Genomic DNA, 20,116 nt, shown 5'->3' on the forward strand with positions numbered 1-20,116 from the left:
AAACCAAAACACCAATATTAGACCAAACTCAATAAATAGTAGAATATATTGTAAGGGATATCATGGCTCATAAAAATTATCAGAACCAGATGTTGTCACTAGGTGTTGACAACATCCAACACAACATGCAGCGGAAATATTAAAACGTGAATAGTAACAGCAAACCAATAGTAAACCAACAATAAAAATACTCAAGAGTAAATATGCACAAGTACTAAAGTAATAAAAGATTGCACATAAAACAGATTCAGGTGTTGTCACTAGGTGTTCACAACATTTTCAATAACACCTTGATTAACATGCATCAGAATTTTTGAAAGCATGAATAAAATAGATAAGCAACCAAACAAATCAGACTCAAATATTTAAGCAAGAGTATAAAATATTCTTGTAGCGCCTCAGGGCAAAACTTTTCCTAGAAAACAAATCAAAGAGTTTACAAAACCCTAAAACTAGTGAATTATTTCAAAACTCAATTTTCTCAAGAACGAGTGAGAAAATAAACAAATAAAAACATCTCCTAAAATTCTATACGAAATAGAATAAATAAACAGAAACACTGAAATGAATTCTTGATGCCGAACACACGAGAGCAACACTCTTGAATCTTGAATGCTCTCAAATCTTCAACGGCAATCAAGTAGACCACGACCAATGGTTGTAGAAACGAGCTTCAAATATGTATTCTGAATTCTCGTGATGTACGCTCAGAAGCTCTCTAAAAAATCTCACTTGATCGTGTCTTTTATTTTGTACGCTCAAATCCTCATCTATGGCTTGATCTCTCTTTTCTGCGCTCTCTATCGTTTCTCACCAAACCGCATCAATCTCTACACTCTCTTCTTCTATTTAAGCGTGTCACCTTATCTCCAAAAAGACTTGATCATATTTCCTTTCAAACTTGAACCAATCTACAAAGATAAGGAAATAATATTAAGTTAGGAGATAAAAATATATTATGATAAGTGCATAATATCTCCTACAAAATAATCAAGTAAATATTTAAGCTCTTTAAGATATAGGAAATATCATTCTATAATCCAATCAACCATATTTTAAATCTAGAAATATTATATTATCTCAATTCAAATCAAAAATATTTCTAGTTTAAAATATATCAAGCATATAGATAAGAAACACAATATTAACTATCAATCCTAGAAAGGCAAAATACAATATTATAATGTTTCAAAATATGGAAATATATCAAGAAATAATTATTCATTTCATATATATATTTTTATATATAAAAAAAATCATATATATGATGCCTAGCCAAAAACGCAATATATTCGTGACATACTCACAATCTCAACATAATGATAAATCAATTATTTGCCACGTCATTGTACCTTTTTCTTCAATTTTTTTTTCAATCCCTACAAATTTAATAAGTACTTAATCATTTTAAAATTTACATATATTTGTTTTAAAAAAAATACAAATATATTTTTGGCGTACATGTGTTTGTTGTTGTCGGGTCGTTTTCTTCTTAAATTTAAATCTTCATGTCAAATCATAGATTATAAATAATTAGTATTTCAGTGCATTTTAGTGGGTACACAACGCGTGATCATACTATTTTTTTAACGAAAACAAAAAAAAAATAAAAAATTTTAAAACTAAAAAAATATAGCTTATCCAATGATAAAACGCAATAGATACATTAATTTTACAAAAGTGATTGACATTTTCATAAATAAACAAACATCAAATGATAATCATTTTGATAAATAAAAAAAATTTGACCGAATTTAAAAAAAAAAAAAAAAAACCCAGCTAACGGCTAAAAAATAGAGTCTGTATAAAAATAATACTTTTTTTAATTTCCACGTGAACGATGCGTCAAGAATAAATCGGTCACAAATAACTTAGGAAGTGTTTGCAATAGATTGTACTTTTGTAAAAGTGATTAATTTATAGATTATAAAAAAGTTAAGAAAAATCAAAAGTTGGCAGTGTTTGGAAACAAATGTGAAAATCTAAAAATCAAAGTTGGGTAGTGTTTGATAAATAAGTGATTAGAGTGATTTTAACAATGATCTTCTTATTAGAATCATTTTTGGAGAATCATAATCACCACATGACTAGCTTTTGGATTTCAATTAAGTTAAGTATAAGCAAACACATAATCTAGGTTTAAGAAATACACAAAAAGATTTTTTTAAGCCAAAAGCTAACAATAACTTTTTTTTAGTAATTGCAAACACTCCCTTAATAGTAGAGTTTGGATCCATCCATCCATCCATCCCCTACTAAAACAAATTAAACACTATATATAAAAACCATGCACAAATGCATGCACATATCGTAGTCTTCAAAACAAACTTATAATAAAAAACACGCACACTAAAAATAATCCATGGGTTCCCTAACCCCAAATGAAAAGCAGCTCCCAGTTGTAGACTTCACCAAGCTGGAGATGAAGCCAGGCTCAAATTCTTGGTCTTCTACATGCAATCAAGTAAAGAAATCCCTTGAAAACCATGGCTGTTTCGTAGCATTGTACAATAAAATCTCACCCCAACTTCACAAATCAATCTTCCAATCAGCTGATGAATTGTTTGATCTTCCTATTCAAACAAAACTTTTGAATCGTAATGAAAAATCATATCATGGTTATGTGGGGCAGTCCACCGTAATACCCCTCCACGAAGGCCTGGGGATCGATTATGCCACCACTTTACAAGGAGCTCAAACTTTCACAAATCGCATGTGGCCTAATGGCGGCAACCATTCTTTCTGGTATATATATTCTTCTTTAATTAAAGAAGAATATAATAAAATAATATTTATTTTGCACGTACAAGGAAAATTATGTAAAATTATTACTTCTTTTAATTTATTTTAGTGAAACCTCGTTGTCCTTCGCCAAGACAGTAGCAGAGCTAGAGCAAATTGTGGTGAGAATGCTATTCGACAGCTATGGACTACTGGAGAAACATGTCGATTCGCACATCGACTCGACGACATATCTCCTTAGGTACTTGAAATATCGAGCTCCGGAGACGGGAGAGAGTAACATGGGCATGCCCTCACACACAGACAAGAGCTTCATCTCCATACTTTACCAAAACGACGTCTCCGGGTTGGAAGTAAAAACAAGAGACCGCGAGTGGATTCATGTCGACTTTCCGCCTTCATCCTTCGTTGTCATGGCTGGAGATGCTTGCCAGGTGATCATGATGATGCAAGTTTTATAACAATATTATATAGGAAAAATTGCTTTTTTGATTCTTTGTGTTTGTTACTTTGCGATTTCAGTCCTTTATATTTTCAGATTTTAGTTTTAGTCCGCTATCTTTATTTTTTTTTTTGCAATTTTAATCCTTTTTCCGACGTGACGCTGACGTGGCACCAATTCAGTGCTGATGTGGAGCTGACGTGTAAAGTGACACGTAAACATTTTTTAATAAAAAAGACCGAAATTGCGAAAAATCATAACATGTAGGACTAAAACTGAAATGTGAAAATTTAGAGGACCAAAATCGCAAAAATGGCAAACTAAATTTGCAATTTTCCCAATTATATATTTAATAATTGAATGAAATATTTGCGGCAGGCCTGGAGCAATGACAGAGTTCATTCTGCCAGCCATAAAGTGACCCTGGATGAGAATGGGAAAGCAACTCGTTACACAATCGCACTATTTTCATTCCAAAGCAAACCAGTGGAAGCTCCAAAAGAGCTAGTCGATGATGATGAGCATCCCCTCAAATACAAACCCTTCGTTCATGCCGATTTGATTACCTTTTTCAAGACCGATCGTGGCCGTCAATCCCAGGATATACTCACAGATTTCTGCGGAGTTTGAATTATATATATATATTTATTTATTGCATGTGTGTCTTATATATTATGTTTATAATCGCTTCCGTTTCTTAATTAAAACATAAAAACTTCGAACCTCATGCGTAAGTGGACTATTAATTAAGATTAATGCTTCTTTTAAATTTGTGAGTGGTTGGATAATTAAATGTATCTTGTGTTTGCATCAATTTCACCAATATGTTTAATAAATTTGTTAATTGTTGTACTTGTTTTCCCTCTATTATTCTTATCTCTTCCTATTTAATAAAGTGAGAAGAGTTTATAGCTAGTAATTGTTTTGATATTTTTAAGTAATTTCTTTTTTTGTCCTTTTATAATGAAGATTTTAATATAATAAAATAATTATTTCATTGCAGCAAAAATATTGGGCTGCGCTTGCTTCACCTAAGCGAGGGCAAGCTAAGCCTGACGTTTTTTTTTAAAAAAAAAATTAGGCTAAATTGTTTTTTTTTTCATTTTTAATTACGTATCTTGATTTTTTTTTTTCATTTTAATTTGGTTTGATATTTCGTATAATATCTATTTCTAATTTAGTTAAATACAAGATGCATCATGTCGGATATGTTAGAACAACACATTTTGAGGCCCGTTAAGATTCGAAAAATAATCGAGCATGACTCGTCCGATAAAACTGGAAATTGAATTGATAATTGTAATTTACGTTTTAAGTACATAATTTTGGTATATTAATTTGCTCAAAACCCATTTTGAGTGAATGAGAAATTAAATATTTAATATTGGTGTTCAATGCTCAATTGTTGTGTTGTAATGAAATGAGACTTGTCCTACATGAAAAGTTTTATACTTTCTATTCTTACAAATATAATGTTGTGATGTATATTGATTAATTTAATTATTTAAGTTCAAGTGTAAGGACCCGATTTTACTCTATTAATTAATTTGTGTGTTAAAAATATGTATTTATAAATATCGGTTTATAGACGATATTAAATTGCATATTTGATTTATAGAGCACACAGGAGTTGAAATAACTCGAACCGGGTCAAGTTTGAACCCCGAATGAATAAAATAAGACACACATTAAACTAATACATATCCATATATACATATATAATATATATATCATAATATCTTTCTCTTTCCACCGTCTCTCTCTCGCGTATCCTTCTGTTTCTTTTGTTTTAAATTTCTTCATTCCTTCAAATCGCCGTAACTTTTCCGTCGGTTATCGATTTTCGAAAATAAATATAGTTCCGGAATCCTCGCGACGAGAGCTTTCTTTTGATACCAAGTTCGTAAGGTTTCGTCGCTGTTTTAAAAACCCGACGTCAACAGCCGCCGTCCAGCCGCCGCCATTCGCCGCCGTTTGCCACCGCCGATCGTCGCCGGAGTTTAGGGGTAGGTTGTGTTAGTTGGTTAGACCTTTAATTCCAAGTTTTGAGGTTATTTTCAGTAGTTAGGGTTTTGAATTTTGGGAATTTTGATTCGATTGACTTTCGATAATTGATATTTGATTTATTATTGGTTGTAGGTATTATATCGGACTCGATTGGAGGTATTGGCTATTTTTCAGAAATTATTGGAGCATTATTTCGAATTTCCAGATTTATTTTATTGGGAATTTCGAATTTTAGAAGTCTTGAAATCAAGTTTTAGATGTTTTTATGTGTTAGAATTGATATATATAATATTCAAAAATTTTGGGAATTTTCTGGAAATATTCAGAATCTGAATATGTTGATATTTCGACTTTTAGAGTCATTTATCGAGATTTAGACATGGATAGGATGACTGAATATGAAATATGAATATTTGGAACTGTTAGTTTGATTTTTAAACTTAGTTCTGATAATTGTCAGATTTGTAAACGAAAATAGGAATTGATGTGAAATAAATGGTTTTTCACAGGATTGGAGTATTCGAATATTACTTGAGATATTTCTGTGGTAATTAAGTGTTGGTTGAGGTACGTATGAACTGTTTATATTACGACGCCTATAATGGCATGTAATGATATTAAGTATTTTGTAATGAGTGATAATGTGTTTTATGTGCTTACGTGGATTATATGATTGCATTCACTCATTTACAAGTTTACATAGCACGTTCTTTGATTACTATTGATATTGATCTCTTGAGATGTATTGAGTCATCATGGAGCGAGTGACATTGTTTTAGTGCACTCCTGAGATAGCATGAGGCACGGACAGGTAGCTCCTGTCGCCCTCTGATGCTACGTATGACCCTCCTGATGACAGCATGAGGCTGGACGGGTCGCTCCTGTCACCCTCCGATGCTACGTGTATGGATTAGCAGTGATGATTCGAGGTCTGCTGCGTTCCTGGCACGGGTGGCCACTGAGTTTATTGTGATACGATTATTTGGACTCCTTTTGGTATCCCTTATTTCATTGATACATGTCACGCATTACATTGCATTTCATTGCATTGTACTTGATTTTATTCATGTCAGTTATATTTGTCGTAATTTTTATAGTTCGTCGTACTGGGGTTTGACCCCTGTTTTCTTTTTATGCTGTGGTTGTTTGTGATTCCATAGCAGGTTATCCAGGGGGATTTGACGCATCTGGTGGAGCGTCATCTAGTGGTACCCAGTGAGACGAGCGTGGAGTCGAGTTCCCAGATATATGTATATATATCAGTTTAGCGAGTTTTATATTTGCCGGGGTGATGCCCTGTGTATCTGTATAAATAGTTTTGGACCTTGTTTTGAATTGTTATTTGTGTGATCGAGCCTTACCGGCTCTGCATGTGTTTAGTCCTGGCCAGTGCGGCTATAGGTTTGTAAATTGGAGTTGTGACTCTATTTTCGAGTATATATTGCTGGTTGTGTTGTACAGGTTTTTGGGATGTCCTATTTACGAATAGGTCATGCCGAAATTTCTGTAGGCCCAAACGCAAATTTTTAACTCGTTTTCGCTGTTTACATTAATTAATCCTGGTTGTTTGATCATTAAATATTAAATCAGGACACGGGCCCTTTCATTTGGTATCAGAGCGTATACTGGGATATGCTCGAACTAGAGTCTAGGACACTCGAGTTTAGACACTAACAAAATGATTGCGTATGTGTGTGACTACTTGTTCTTACGTGACTTACTTGTGGTGTTTATTTTTGAACGTATTTGTTATAACCAGTAGTTCTTTGCTTTAAAATTAGTTTATGAATTCTATTAGAACTCTGAGTTCCTATCATAGTTTTCTGTTCGTTACGTTATTTCTGCTTGTATTTAAATCCTTGTGTCTTGTAGAATGGCACCAGGAGGAAGAGGTAGAAAAGGGAAGGAAGTTGTAGAAGAGTATGCAGCGGAAAATGTTAGAAATCTTGATGATATTGTCAGGGGAAGACGTGGTCGACCAGCTGTTCAGCCTCCGAAAGATGTGGAATTAGAGGTGGAACAACAACCACGGGTAAATCCTGACAAAGGAAAAGCGATTCAGGCTGAGGCTGATCCAGTAGCCCAATTGACTGAGAAAATGGGAGGAATACGATTAATAATTTCTCAATTTCAGGAGTTGCGTCCGCAAAAGTTCTTTGACAATGAAGGAAGTGAGAAAGTTGCTAGTTGGTTGAAAAGTCTCAACAATATGTTTAATGGATTAGAATATCCTGATGACATTCGACTGAAGTTAGTTCCTTTTCAGCTGAAAGACCGAGCGCAACTGTGGTGGGAAACGACAGCATAAACACTTTCTGATTCTGGTGAAAAGATCACATGGGAAGTATTTTGTAAGCAGTTTGCACAAGAATATGCACCACCATCGTACTATTCTGCTAAAAAAGATGAATTTAATCTGTTGGTGCAAGGCAATAAATCTGTTGCTGAATATGCTTCTCAATTTTCTACTCTTTTGCCTTATGTCCCACATGTTGCAAAGAATGATCGGTCAAAGCTTTCACATTTTCTGAAGGGGCTTACACGAACGATCCATACTTTGGTGACTACTGGAACTCCATCTACTTATATGAAAGCAGTAGAAAAGGCCAAGAAAATTGAAGCAAGTCTACTCAGGGGTGAACCACAATCAATCCCAGCATCTGTTTCTCAAGGAGCTGGAAGCAGTTCACAGATACCAATGGGTTTACCTTCATATCAGCCTACGCAATCTTCTCAGCAAGCGAAAAGGCCTTGGTTTAAAGCTAGAGGGAAGCCCTTTAAAAAGAAACCACAGTCTAGTTCCTCCAGTTCCAGTGGTAGTCGTGGTGGAAGTTCAGTTGGATCGTCTGGGAGAGTGTACTGTGACAGATGTGGTGGTAATCATTTGAGTGCACATTGTACAGGATTTCCAGGAACTTGTTATACTTGTGGGCAGGCTGGACATTCGTCTCGAGTATGTCCAAATGCTGGAAGACAGCAATTTCAGCCACAACAGTTTGGCCAGTTTTCTGGACGACCATCATTCAGACCATATGCTCCTGTACCACAGTTTGCTCCTACACAGCCTTATGTTCCAGTACAGTCCACTCAGCAGCCTAAGTATCCATCTCCTTAGAGTCAGCAGCGTTTTTCAGGTCCACAGCAGGCTCAAGTCCATGCTATGACTCAGGATCAGGCACAAGATGCACCTGGGGGAGTTATTGCAGGTATTTGTTATATTTTTGAGTATCCTGCACGTATCTTGATAGACACAGGAGCATCTCATTCATTTTTATCTGTTACATTTGCTGATGAGCATGAGATTGCTTTTACCCCGTTATTGGATACTGTGTCTGTTGCTACTCCTGCTGGTGTTTTCTTGATGTCTAATGAGATAGTTTTGAATTGTGTGATTAGATTTGAGGATAAGATAATGATAACCAATCTAATCAAACTAGCTATGTCTGATTTTGACTATATCTTGGGTATGGATACACTGATGAATTATAGAGCTACGGTTGATTGTTTCCATGGCATTGTGAGATTTAGACCGTATTATGGCAATAAGTGGAATTTTTATGGTAGTGATTCACAATCTCGCATTCCATTAGTATCGGCAATGGAAATGTTTAGATTATTGTTGATAGGAAATGAAGGATTTATGATTTATGCTCTAGATACAACGAAGGAAGAGAAATTGAAAGTTTCAGATATTCCTGTCGTTAAGGATTTTCCTGATGTATTTCCTGATGAGATTCCGGGTTTTCCGCCTCAAAGGGAAATAGATCTTAGCATTGAATTAATGCCAGGAACAAGTCCTATTTTCCGAGCTCCATATCGATTAGCTCCAGCAGAATTGAAAGAACTCAAGACGCAATTGCAAGATTTGCTGGAAAAAGGTTATATTAGACCAAGTGTATCACCTTGGGGTGCTCCAGTCTTGTTTGTGAAGAAGAAAGACGGAACGATGAGAATGTGCATCGATTATCGGCAATTGAATCAGGATACTGTGAAGAATAAGTATCCTTTGCCACGAATTGATGACTTGTTTGATCAGTTGCAGGGTACATCTGTATATTCTAAAATTGATCTTCGTTCCGGATATCATCAACTTCGAGTTCGAGAGGAAGATGTTTCCAAGACAGCATTTTGAACACGTTACGGACATTATGAATTTTTAGTTGTGCCTTTCGGGTTGACTAATGCTCCAGCGGTTTTTATGGATTTAATGAATCGTGTGTTTCGGGAGTTTATAGATCGATTTGTTATCGTTTTCATTGATGACATTTTGATTTATTCTAAGTCAAGGAAGGAGCATAAAGAACATTTAACATTAGTTCTTCAGACACTCAGAACATCACAATTATATGCTAAGTTTTCGAAGTGTGAATTTTGGCTGGACAGAGTATTATTTCTAGGACATGTGATATCAGCACAAGGGGTATCTGTCGATCCTAGTAAAATTGAAGCTGTTCTTAATTGGTCTCGACCAACCAATGTCTTTGAAATTCGTAGCTTTTTGGGTTTGGCTGGATATTATAGGCGTTTCATCAAGGGATTTTCTGAAATAGCTAGGCCTATGACTATATTGACGCAAAAAGATCGACGTTTTGTGTGGACTGAGGAATGTGAAGCTAGTTTTCAGACTTTGAAAGAGAAATTGACTATGGCTCCAGTACTAGCATTACCTTCAGGCTCAGGTGGATTTGTTGTCTGTACAGATGCTTCTTTGAATGGACTGGGTTGTGTTTTGATGCAAAATGGACGCGTGATTGCGTATGCATCTCGTCAATTGAAACCACATGAGACTCGTTATCCAGTTCATGATTTAGAATTGGCTGCCATTGTGCATGCATTGAAAATATGGCGTCATTATCTGTACGGTGAGCAGTTTGTGATTTATTCCGATCATAAGAGTCTGAAATATTTATTCACACAGTCTGATTTGAATATGAGACAACGTCGATGGTTGGAATTACTTAAGGATTTTGACTGTGATATTCAATACCAGCCAGGAAACGTGAATCAAGTTGCAGATGCTTTGAGCAGAAAAGTTCATACTAAGATGTTGGCATCGTTAACTATTTCTAAAGTTCATGAGCATTTGAGAACTTCAGGATGGACTTATCGAGCTAAAGGTAATCATTTCATAGTTTCATCTATACAAGTTGAACCACGAATAATTTCAAAAATCAAAGCAGCACAAAAGACTGATCCATATATTCATCATTTGAAAGAATTAACTCCAGCTGGTCAGTCAGGGAAATTTTTTGTTGCTTCTGATGGATGTTTGCGTTATAATGGTAGACTTGTGGTTCCGAATTTGATAGATTTGAAAGACAATATACTACGAGAAGCTCATTGTAGTCGACATAGTGTACATCCTGGAATTAGAAAGATGTATCATATCTTGAAAGCCCATTACTGGTGGGAAGGTATGAAGAATGATATTTCTGATTTTGTGGCTAAGTGTTTGACGTGTCAACAAGTTAAGGCTGAAAGAATGAGACCAGGTGGTATGTTACTTAATCTTGAAGTACCACAGTGGAATTGGGAACACATTACTATGGATTTCGTGACACACCTACCTCGATCTAATTGTGGTTGTGATGCCATTTGGGTTATTGTGGATAGATTGTCTAAATCTGCCCATTTTATTCCATATGATCGTACGTGGACATATACGAAAATGGCAAAAATGTACATTGATCAGATAGTGTGATTGCATGGTGTGCCAGTTACTATAGTATCAGACTGTGATCCCAGATTTACTTCTAAGTTTTGGTCTAGTTTGCAATCAGCTTTGGGTTCTAAATTGGCCATGAGTACTGCCTATCATCCACAGACATATGGTCAATCTGAAAGGACTATTCAGACACTTGAAGATTTATTACGAGCTGTTGTGATGGATTTTAGTGGTGGTTGGCAAGAATCTTTAGCTTTGGTGGAATTCTCTTACAATAACAGTTACCAAGTATCTATCGGGATGGCACCATTTGAAGCCTTGTATGGCAGAAAATGTAGATCTCCGATCTGTTGGGAAGAAGTAGGAGAACGACAGTTGTCAGGACCAGAGTTTATTCAAGAGATGAAAGAAAAAGTTGAACTGATCAGGAAAAGAATGAAAGCGGCCCAGGATCGTCAAGCCAGCTATGCTAATAACAGACGTAGACCTTTAGAATTTCAGGTTGGCGATTTTGTTTTCTTGAAAGTATCACCATTTCGTGGTACTATGAGATTTGGGCGTAAAGGGAAATTAGCTCCACGTTATATCGGTCCATACGAGATTGTTGAGAAGATTGGTATTTTAGCGTATCGTTTGAACTTGCCGCAGAGTTTGTCTGCGATACATGATGTATTTCACGTATCTATGCTATGGAAGTATGAACCAGATCCTTCTCATATCTTGAGGGCTGATGATGTGGAGTTGGATAGTTCCCTTAGCTATGTTGAATATCCAGTGCAGATTCTTGATCGTAAAGAAAAGCAACTTAGGAACAAGACGATTCCTTTAGTTATGGTGGAATGGAGTAGACATGGGAGAGAAGAAGCCACATGGGAATTGGAGTCTAGAATGCGTCAAGAATGGCCTCATTTGTTTGAAAATATGATGACTTATTTCATGTACTCTAATTTTCCTATGTACTATCAGTGGTAGATGTTTAACCACTTTGTATATAAGTTTGATGTGTGTTTAATTTCGAGAAAGAAATCTTCTTTTTAGAGGGGGAGAAATGTAAGGACCCGATTTTACTCTATTAATTAATTTGTGTGTTAAAAATATGTATTTATAAATATCGGTTTATAGACGATATTAAATTGCATATTTGATTTATAGAGCACACAGGAGTTGAAATAACTCGAACCGGGTCAAGTTTGAACCCCGAATGAATAAAATAAGACACACATTAAACTAATACATATCCATATATACATATATAATATATATATCATAATATCTTTCTCTTTCCACCGTCTCTCTCTCGCGTATCCTTCTGTTTCTTTTGTTTTAAATTTCTTCATTTCTTCAAATCGCCGTAACTTTTCCGTCGGTTATCGATTTTCGAAAATAAATATAGTTCCGGAATCCTCGCGACGAGAGCTTTCTTTTGATACCAAGTTCGTAAGGTTTCGTCGCTGTTTTAAAAACCCGACGTCAACAGCCGCCGTCCAGCCGCCGCCATTCGCCGCCGTTTGCCACCGCCGATCGTCGCCGGAGTTTAGGGGTAGGTTGTGTTAGTTGGTTAGACCTTTAATTCCAAGCTTTGAGGTTATTTTCAGTATTTAGGGTTTCGAATTTTGGGAATTTTGATTCGATTGACTTTCGATAATTGATATTTGATTTATTATTGGTTGTAGGTATTATATCGGACTCGATTGGAGGTATTGGCTATTTTTCAGAAATTATTGGAGCATTATTTCGAATTTCCAGATTTATTTTATTGGGAATTTCGAATTTTAGAAGTCTTGAAATCAAGTTTTAGATGTTTTGATGTGTTAGAATTGATATATATAATATTCAAAAATTTTGGGAATTTTCTGGAAATATTCAGAATCTGAATATGTTGATATTTCGACTTTTAGAGTCATTTATCGAGATTTAGACATGGATAGGATGACTGAATATGAAATATGAATATTTGGAACTGTTAGTTTGATTTTTAGACTTAGTTCCGATAATTATCAGATTTGTAAACGAAAATAGGAATTGATGTGAAATAAATGGTTTTTCACAGGATTGGAGTATTCAAATATTACTTGAGATATTTCTGTGGTAATTAAGTGTTGGTTGAGGTACGTATGAGCTGTTTATATTACGACGCCTATAATGGCATGTAATGATATTAAGTATTTTGTAATGAGTGATAATGTGTTTTATGTGCTTACGTGGATTATATGATTGCATTCACTCATTTACAAGTTTACATAGCACGTTGAGCTTTGACTCCTTTGATTACTATTGATATTGATCTCTTGAGATGTATTGAGTCATCATGGAGCGAGTGACATTATTTTAGTGCACTCCTGAGATAGCATGAGGCACGGACAGGTAGCTCCTGTCGCCCTCTGATGCTACGTACGACACTCCTGATGACAGCATGAGGCTGGACGGGTCGCTCCTGTCACCCTCCGATGCTACGTGTATGGATTAGCAGTGATGATTCGAGGTCTGCTGCGTTTCTGGCACGGGTGGCCACTGAGTTTATTGTGATACGATTATTTGGACTCCTTTTGGTATCCCTTATTTCATTGATACCTGTCACGCATTACATTGCATTTCATTGCATTGTACTTGATTTTATTCATGTCAGTTATATTTGTCGTAATTTTTATAGTTCGTCGTACTGGGGTCCGACCCCTGTTTTCTTTTTATGTTGTGGTTGTTTGTGATTCCATAGCAGGTTATCCAGGGGGATTTGACGCATCTGGTGGAGCGTCATCTAGTGGTACCCAGTGAGACGAACGTGGAGTCGAGTTCCCAGATATATGTATATATATCAGTTTAGCGAGTTTTATATTTGCCGGGGTGATGCCCTGTGTATCTGTATAAATAGTTTTGGACCTTGTTTTGAATTGTTATTTGTGTGATCGAGCCTTGCCGGCTCTGCATGTGTTTAGTCCTGGCCAGTGCGGCTATAGGTTTGTAAATTGGAGTTGTGACTCTATTTTCGAGTATATATTGCTGGTTGTGTTGTACAGGTTTTTGGGATGTCCTATTTACGAATAGGTCATGCCGAAATTTCTGTAGGCCCAAACGCAAATTTTTAACTCGTTTTCGCTGTTTACATTAATTAATTCTGGTTGTTTGATCATTAAATATTAAATCAGGATACGGGCCCTTTCATCAAGCAAGTCCAAGGTGAGGGAGCTGCAACGCCCCGATTGGGCACGCACGCAGGACACAACTATATCTGCGAAAAATCCCGTCCAACTATATTGGATATCTATATATAGATAGATTCATATGTCTGAATGGAACAAATTTACTTAGTTTGGAATACGAAAATACATTGATTTTCGTGCACTATCATTTTTAATTTGGAGTGTTCTTATTACAAAACGTAAGTCGTTGTAATTTGAGATATGATTTTCGTGTTCCGTTAGAACCGTGTGTGGGGCAAATTCGTTTTAAAAAGATAGATTCTAACTCTAGTCTCGACTTAAAACATCATGTTCATGTCTGTCTCATCTCGCATCGCAACATCAGTCTATATACAAACCAAACAGTTTTATTTTGCACACTACTCATAACCCAACAGAATATGTGACGATCGATTGCAAATGTTTATTTATATTTGCTTAGACATAAACATCATCGGACAGAAATTAATTTGGTGTTCATATCAACACTCAAATGTTATCAATTTATTATTATTTGGTCTTATGTATACGTTTATATCACATTCTAGCATTTTCAAATTATATTGAAAGACAAATGAGTAATTTTGTGGTCCATCCAAATCTTGTTTGCTTTCATAAAAATATTGTACTAATTATAGATTTTATGTTATTATCTTGTGACATAAGGCTTTAGACAGACTCAATTATCATATACCTTTTAAAACCAAATAATATATTCTTTCAAAAAAAAAACCAAATAATATATTTGCTTTACCTCTCTCAAAATACTTGTACCTTCTTATATTTATTTAATCCCTTTAATTTATTAGATAAATTAAAATCGAATACGTCAAATTAGTAAATGCCAAAATCTTTAATGCGCGACATGTTAACAAAATTCATCATTAAAAATCACAAATCTCTGTTACGTGACGAATTATGTGTATCTATATACACCACTAGTCCACTAGCACGGTATATCACTCGTGATGTGCGTGATTTTTTAAAAAATTATTAAAAAAATTTTTTCTTTGAAAAAATATTTTAGATTAAAATTATCAATTTTTAAATTGAAACGGTAGGAGATAAGAGATATGATGAAAATAAATTCCTAAAATATATATCAAATTGACTGGTTAAACCGTTAAAGTACGTTTCTGGAATCATGAAAAAGTTTCACCAGCGTACTATAGGTTGGTTGGTAATCTTAGGCTGCGTTTATTTATGTTTATAGGATTGTAAATATATAATTTATTAAGTGATTATTAAAATAATTAGATATGATATAGAGTGTTATGAATAAATAACAATTTGTTTACTGTGATTGATTACGATTGTGATAATTAGAATTGTGATTAAACAAAAATGCACAATTTTGTCCTTTACATATAATAGGAAAGATTAGAAAGAAGGGTATAGTAGGAGTTTTCTAATTTTTTTTCCATTTATACAAGCCATAGATTATTTATCCTTAATGAAATTGAAGATTAAAAATCATGCTCAAATCTAATTATTAACAGGCCCTTGAGTTTAGGAATTTTTGTAAATTTTTAAGTAAACATGAGATGAATTATTATTAATAATCTTATCACATGATAATCACCTCAAGTAAACGCAACCTTAGTATAAGAGATTTAACTTTAATATTTTTTTAAAAGGATTTAACTTTAAACGCAGCCTTAGTATCACATGATAATCACCTCAAGTACATCCACCATGTACAAGTCAACTCACTTATAGTATTGGTCAACTCACTTATTGTATATGGTGGGCACGGAGTTGGGCATAGTTGTTGAGCAACATAATAAAACTCTCTCTCTCTGTATATATATATATATAGAGAGAGAGTTTCGATCACATGGACAACCATCATGGGCAACTACGTAAGCAACAGTTGACGTGGCACCTTGTACATCCAATGAGTGATTGCCACGTCAGTTGTTGCTCACGTAGTTGCCCATGGTGATTGCCCATATGATCAAAACTCTCTCTCTATATATATATGGATATTTTACTCATTCCTATAAGAGTCATGCTATAGATACATCGAGATTTGTACAACAATTCTTACAACACAAAAAATCCAATACAAAAATTTTATTTATAAAAATCTCCTTAGATTTTATATATATAGCAAAATCTGAGGATATAATTATAATAAATATCTATGTCGATATATTTATTGTAATTTTAACATTATTCTTCCTATAATTTAATCAATTTGCATGTATCAAGCATAGAATTTGCCATAAATAATCAATGTTAAGAAATTAACTTTTTATGGCTAATTAGTCACATACGAAGAGTTATTTTCGAAGTATTTCTAAGGTTCATGCGAATAAAAAGGGGATGGCCTTCGTGTGCATGAAAGGTACATCAAATAAGATTAAAATGGTTAATAAATTTTCTTGTCTCTAGATTTAATTTTAGAATAATGCTAGATGTACGCCTAACTGTTCACTTTGGTTTATATTTTTCATTATTAATTACAAAACTTTTCTTGACCAACAAGATATTTATTTTTTATTATTGATAGTTTTGCATTTAATGAGAAGAATTGTAAATTCATGTAACTCAAGGTGTACACTACAAAGTGTATATCTATCATTTTTCTTAATTTTCTTAATTTATGTTTTTTTTTTGAATTCTTCTTAATTTATGTTTCAAACTAATGATAATAGCAACACAAATTCATACCTACCATGCGTACCCAAAAGCACAATCTAATTGGTGAAACACTAACGATTTTGACATGAGGATAAATAAATTATTTGCCACGTCATTGTACCCTTTTCTTCAATTTTTTAATCCCTACACATTTAATAACAACTTGATCCTTTTTAAATTAAAATTCATATAAAATTGGGTTGACCTCGTCTCAAACTTCAAATTTTAGTGTCAGCTAAGACGTAAATCGTATGCAAAATAATCGATAATCAAATTTGAATTATCTTTCAGTTGAATGCAAGCTCCGTTCAACTTCTTACTTCCTACTTCGAATTCAAGGTCAATCTTTAGAACGCCGAAAATTGGATTCTAAAAAACGAAAATCAAAATCAAACTCAAATAAAATTTATTGCACATTTCAAAATCCATTTCATATCACATATTATTAATCGGTCACAAATACAATTAAAATCGGTGCTTTCATATCCGGACCGGTGATTGAACAGGTCTATTTAGAAAAAACGGTCCAAGTCGATCGAACCGTTTTAACCGAACGGTCGAACCGAAAAACCATTTATATAATATAATATAATAAATAATATATTTTGAATTTTAAAAACTAAAAAATATATATAAATAGACAAAAAATATATATATTTGTTATAGTTTGAACGCTAAATAAATATGTAAATATATTCAAAATATCAATTATAGTTCTAAATTATTTAAATAAAGAATTATTTAATTTTAAAAAAATCAATAATTATTAAAATAATTTTTTAAATGAAGCACAAATTCCAAAAAAATCATGTATATATATATAAAATATTAAATTTAAATTTTTAAAAATAAAAAAATTTAAATTTTCAAAAAAAAATAAAAAAAAATTCGAGAAACCGATTGAACCGGTTTTCCGGTTATTGACTTGTCCAACCGATTCTTGACCGGTTTTGACCGGTTCTGACCTGTTGGACCGGCTTTCCGATTTTTGGTGAAGTTCCGGACCGGTCCGGCGGCCGGTTCCCAGTCGAACCGGCCGGTCCAATTCTAAAAACAGTGACTAAAATAGAATTTAGATTCAGATCCATCCATCCATCCGCTACCGAAATACACACATATTAACCGCACCAAAAAAAAAAACTCTAGACAAATCTCCTATCGATCCGAACATTGCAAAAGTATATCAGTATTACATTTCACTATATATTGGATCTGATCGACGTATCTCACAAATAAATATATATCAATAAGGCTGTTTGAGATCTGATCGACTTAACTCACGGATAAATATCAATAAGACCGTTTCTCAAACAGGAACCCAGCAAATGAAAAACCCACTATAAAAACCACCCACAGCCCCTCCATCGAGTCTTCAAAACCAACTTAATCTCCCAAACAGTCCAAAAATACTCCAAAAATTCATGGGTTCCCTAACCCCACAAAAGCTCTCAGTGGTCGACTTCACAAAGGAGATGAAGCCAGGCTCAAATTCTTGGTCGTCTGCATGCAAAGAAATAAAGAAATCCCTTGAAAACCATGGCTGTTTCGTAGCCTTGTACGATAAAATATCACCCCAACTTGACAAATCAATCTTCCAAGCAGCTGATGAATTGTTTGATCTTCCTACTGAAACTAAAGTTCTGAATGTTAACGAAAAACCATACCATGGTTATGTGGGGCAGATACCCATCGTACCCCTCCATGAAGGCCTGGGGATCGATTACGCCACCACTTTACAAGGAGCTCAAACTTTCACAAATCTCATGTGGCCTAATGGCAACCTTTCTTTCTGGTATCTTTCTTCTTTAAAAAAGATTAATTTTGCACGTACAAGGAAAATTATGTAAAATTACTTCTTTTGTTTCTTTCTTTAATTTAGTGAAAGCTCGATGTCTTTCGTCAAGATTGTCAAAAAAATAAAGTCAGCGGAATAAAACTGAAAGTTGAAATATAAAGAACTGAAATAGTGACAAGCATACATGACTTCTCTTATAAAATTACTTCTTTTGTTTCTTTTCTTTTAGTGAAAGCTCGATGTCCTTCGCCAAGACAGTAGCAGAGCTAGAGAAAATTGTGGTGAGAATGTTATTCGACAGCTATGGAGTGGAGAAACATGCCGATTCGCACATCGAATCGACGACATATCTCCTTAGGTACTTGAAATACCGAGCTCCGGAGACGGGAGAGACTACCATGGCCTTTCCCTCACACACAGACAAGAGCTTCATCACCATACTTTACCAAAACCACGTCTCCGGGTTGGAAGTAAAAGCAAGAGACGGCGAGTGGATTCATGTCGACTTTCCGCCTTCTTCCTTCGTTGTCATGGCTGGAGATGCTTGCCAGGTGATTTTTTTTTTTTTAAATTATATAAAAATTTGTAAAGTAATATTTTAGCTAGATAAATATATGTAATTCATGAATTAATATTCAGGCGTGGAGCAATGGCAAAGTTCTTTCTCCCAACCATAAAGTGACCCTGGATGAGAATGGAAAGGCTACTCGTAACACAATCGCTCTTTTTTCTTTCCTCAGCAAACTCGTTGAAGTTCCACAAGAGCTAGTCGATGATCAGCATCCACTCAACTACAAACCCTTCGTTCATGTCGATTTGCTCAACTTTTACGCTTCCGATCGCGGCCGTCGATCCCAGGATATACTCACAGATTTCTGTGGAATTTGAGTTATACGTATTGCGTGTCTCATCATGTTAATTAATGTGTGTGCATAAATTTCACTATGTTTCACTAAAATTGTGGCTTGTACGTACTTGTTTTCTCCCAATCATATAATAATAAAAGAAATATTCAAACTATATATGTTTTAATTATTTGAGAACAACAAGATGTCACCGTTGAAATACACATCCGACATGGTCGGATAGTGTTTTTGGGAAATAAGAACATTAACTCTTTTTCCCTTGAGGTAGCTTTTTGGAATTGAGTTAGATCCAAGTTCATTATTACCAATCACGGTCCAATTGAATCTCCTATATTATACAAGGCAATAAACTTGAAACAATTCATGGAATTGATCAATCAAATTCGAGTACTGATCGAAATCGCGTACGTAGTACGTGGTGGCTAGAATTGATCGGCCAATTAAATTCAAGTACGAATTATTTAATTAGTATGACCGATGAAGGTTGATGGACACCAAGATGATTGCAGATATCAAACCGAAATTCACTGCACACAATGGCCCCGACCATGTGGAGGTGGATGTCGACCCTGTAATAAAAACGACAATTTTTTAATTAATCTATTATCAGTTCGAGTCGAGAAAGTCTCACGGATCTATAAGCGTGACACTAATTAAATATTATTGACAAACCAACCGCTTGATTGTGGTGGAGTCGATACTGAATGCGGACCAAGATCAACTGCACTGCAATCTGCTCCCACGCCACCTACAAAAAAAATTAATTAAAAATAAGCC

At 34.7% G+C, this 20,116-nt stretch overlaps 2 protein-coding genes across 2 annotated transcripts; both read left to right on the top strand.

Moving 5' to 3' along the window:
• The first annotated feature begins 2,327 nt into the window (after positions 1-2,327).
• LOC140876014 (probable 2-oxoglutarate-dependent dioxygenase AOP1) lies at positions 2,328-4,036 on the top strand. Its single transcript, XM_073279855.1, has 3 exons — positions 2,328-2,745; positions 2,852-3,176; positions 3,563-4,036. The coding sequence occupies exons 1-3, from the start codon at positions 2,363-2,365 to the stop codon at positions 3,812-3,814; spliced, it is 960 nt and encodes a 319-aa protein (XP_073135956.1). The 5' UTR covers positions 2,328-2,362; the 3' UTR covers positions 3,815-4,036.
• Positions 4,037-18,070: 14,034 nt separating this feature from the next.
• On the top strand, positions 18,071-19,493 carry LOC140876135 (deoxypodophyllotoxin synthase-like). Its single transcript, XM_073280010.1, has 3 exons — positions 18,071-18,470; positions 18,703-19,024; positions 19,113-19,493. Exons 1-3 carry the CDS (start codon positions 18,100-18,102, stop codon positions 19,359-19,361), a joined length of 942 nt encoding a protein of 313 aa, XP_073136111.1. The 5' UTR covers positions 18,071-18,099; the 3' UTR covers positions 19,362-19,493.
• The last annotated feature ends 623 nt before the right edge of the window (positions 19,494-20,116 follow it).

Source organism: Henckelia pumila, chromosome 1 (assembly GCF_033568475.1).
Source record: "Henckelia pumila isolate YLH828 chromosome 1, ASM3356847v2, whole genome shotgun sequence".
Classification (NCBI taxonomy): Eukaryota; Viridiplantae; Streptophyta; class Magnoliopsida; order Lamiales; family Gesneriaceae; genus Henckelia; species Henckelia pumila.

What these genes read in the sequence shown, in the direction of transcription:
- LOC140876135 (XM_073280010.1), top strand. Translation starts at nt 18,100, where the DNA reads ATGGGTTCCCTAACCCCACAAAAGCTCTCAGTGGTCGACTTCACAAAG. An exon ending in AATGGCAACCTTTCTTTCTG is followed by an intron (nt 18,471 to 18,702) that starts GTATCTTTCTTC and finishes CTTTTCTTTTAG; the next exon opens with TGAAAGCTCGATGTCCTTCG. An exon ending in TGGCTGGAGATGCTTGCCAG is followed by an intron (nt 19,025 to 19,112) that starts GTGATTTTTTTT and finishes ATTAATATTCAG; the next exon opens with GCGTGGAGCAATGGCAAAGT.
- LOC140876014 (XM_073279855.1), top strand. Translation starts at nt 2,363, where the DNA reads ATGGGTTCCCTAACCCCAAATGAAAAGCAGCTCCCAGTTGTAGACTTC. An exon ending in GGCGGCAACCATTCTTTCTG is followed by an intron (nt 2,746 to 2,851) that starts GTATATATATTC and finishes AATTTATTTTAG; the next exon opens with TGAAACCTCGTTGTCCTTCG. An exon ending in TGGCTGGAGATGCTTGCCAG is followed by an intron (nt 3,177 to 3,562) that starts GTGATCATGATG and finishes TATTTGCGGCAG; the next exon opens with GCCTGGAGCAATGACAGAGT.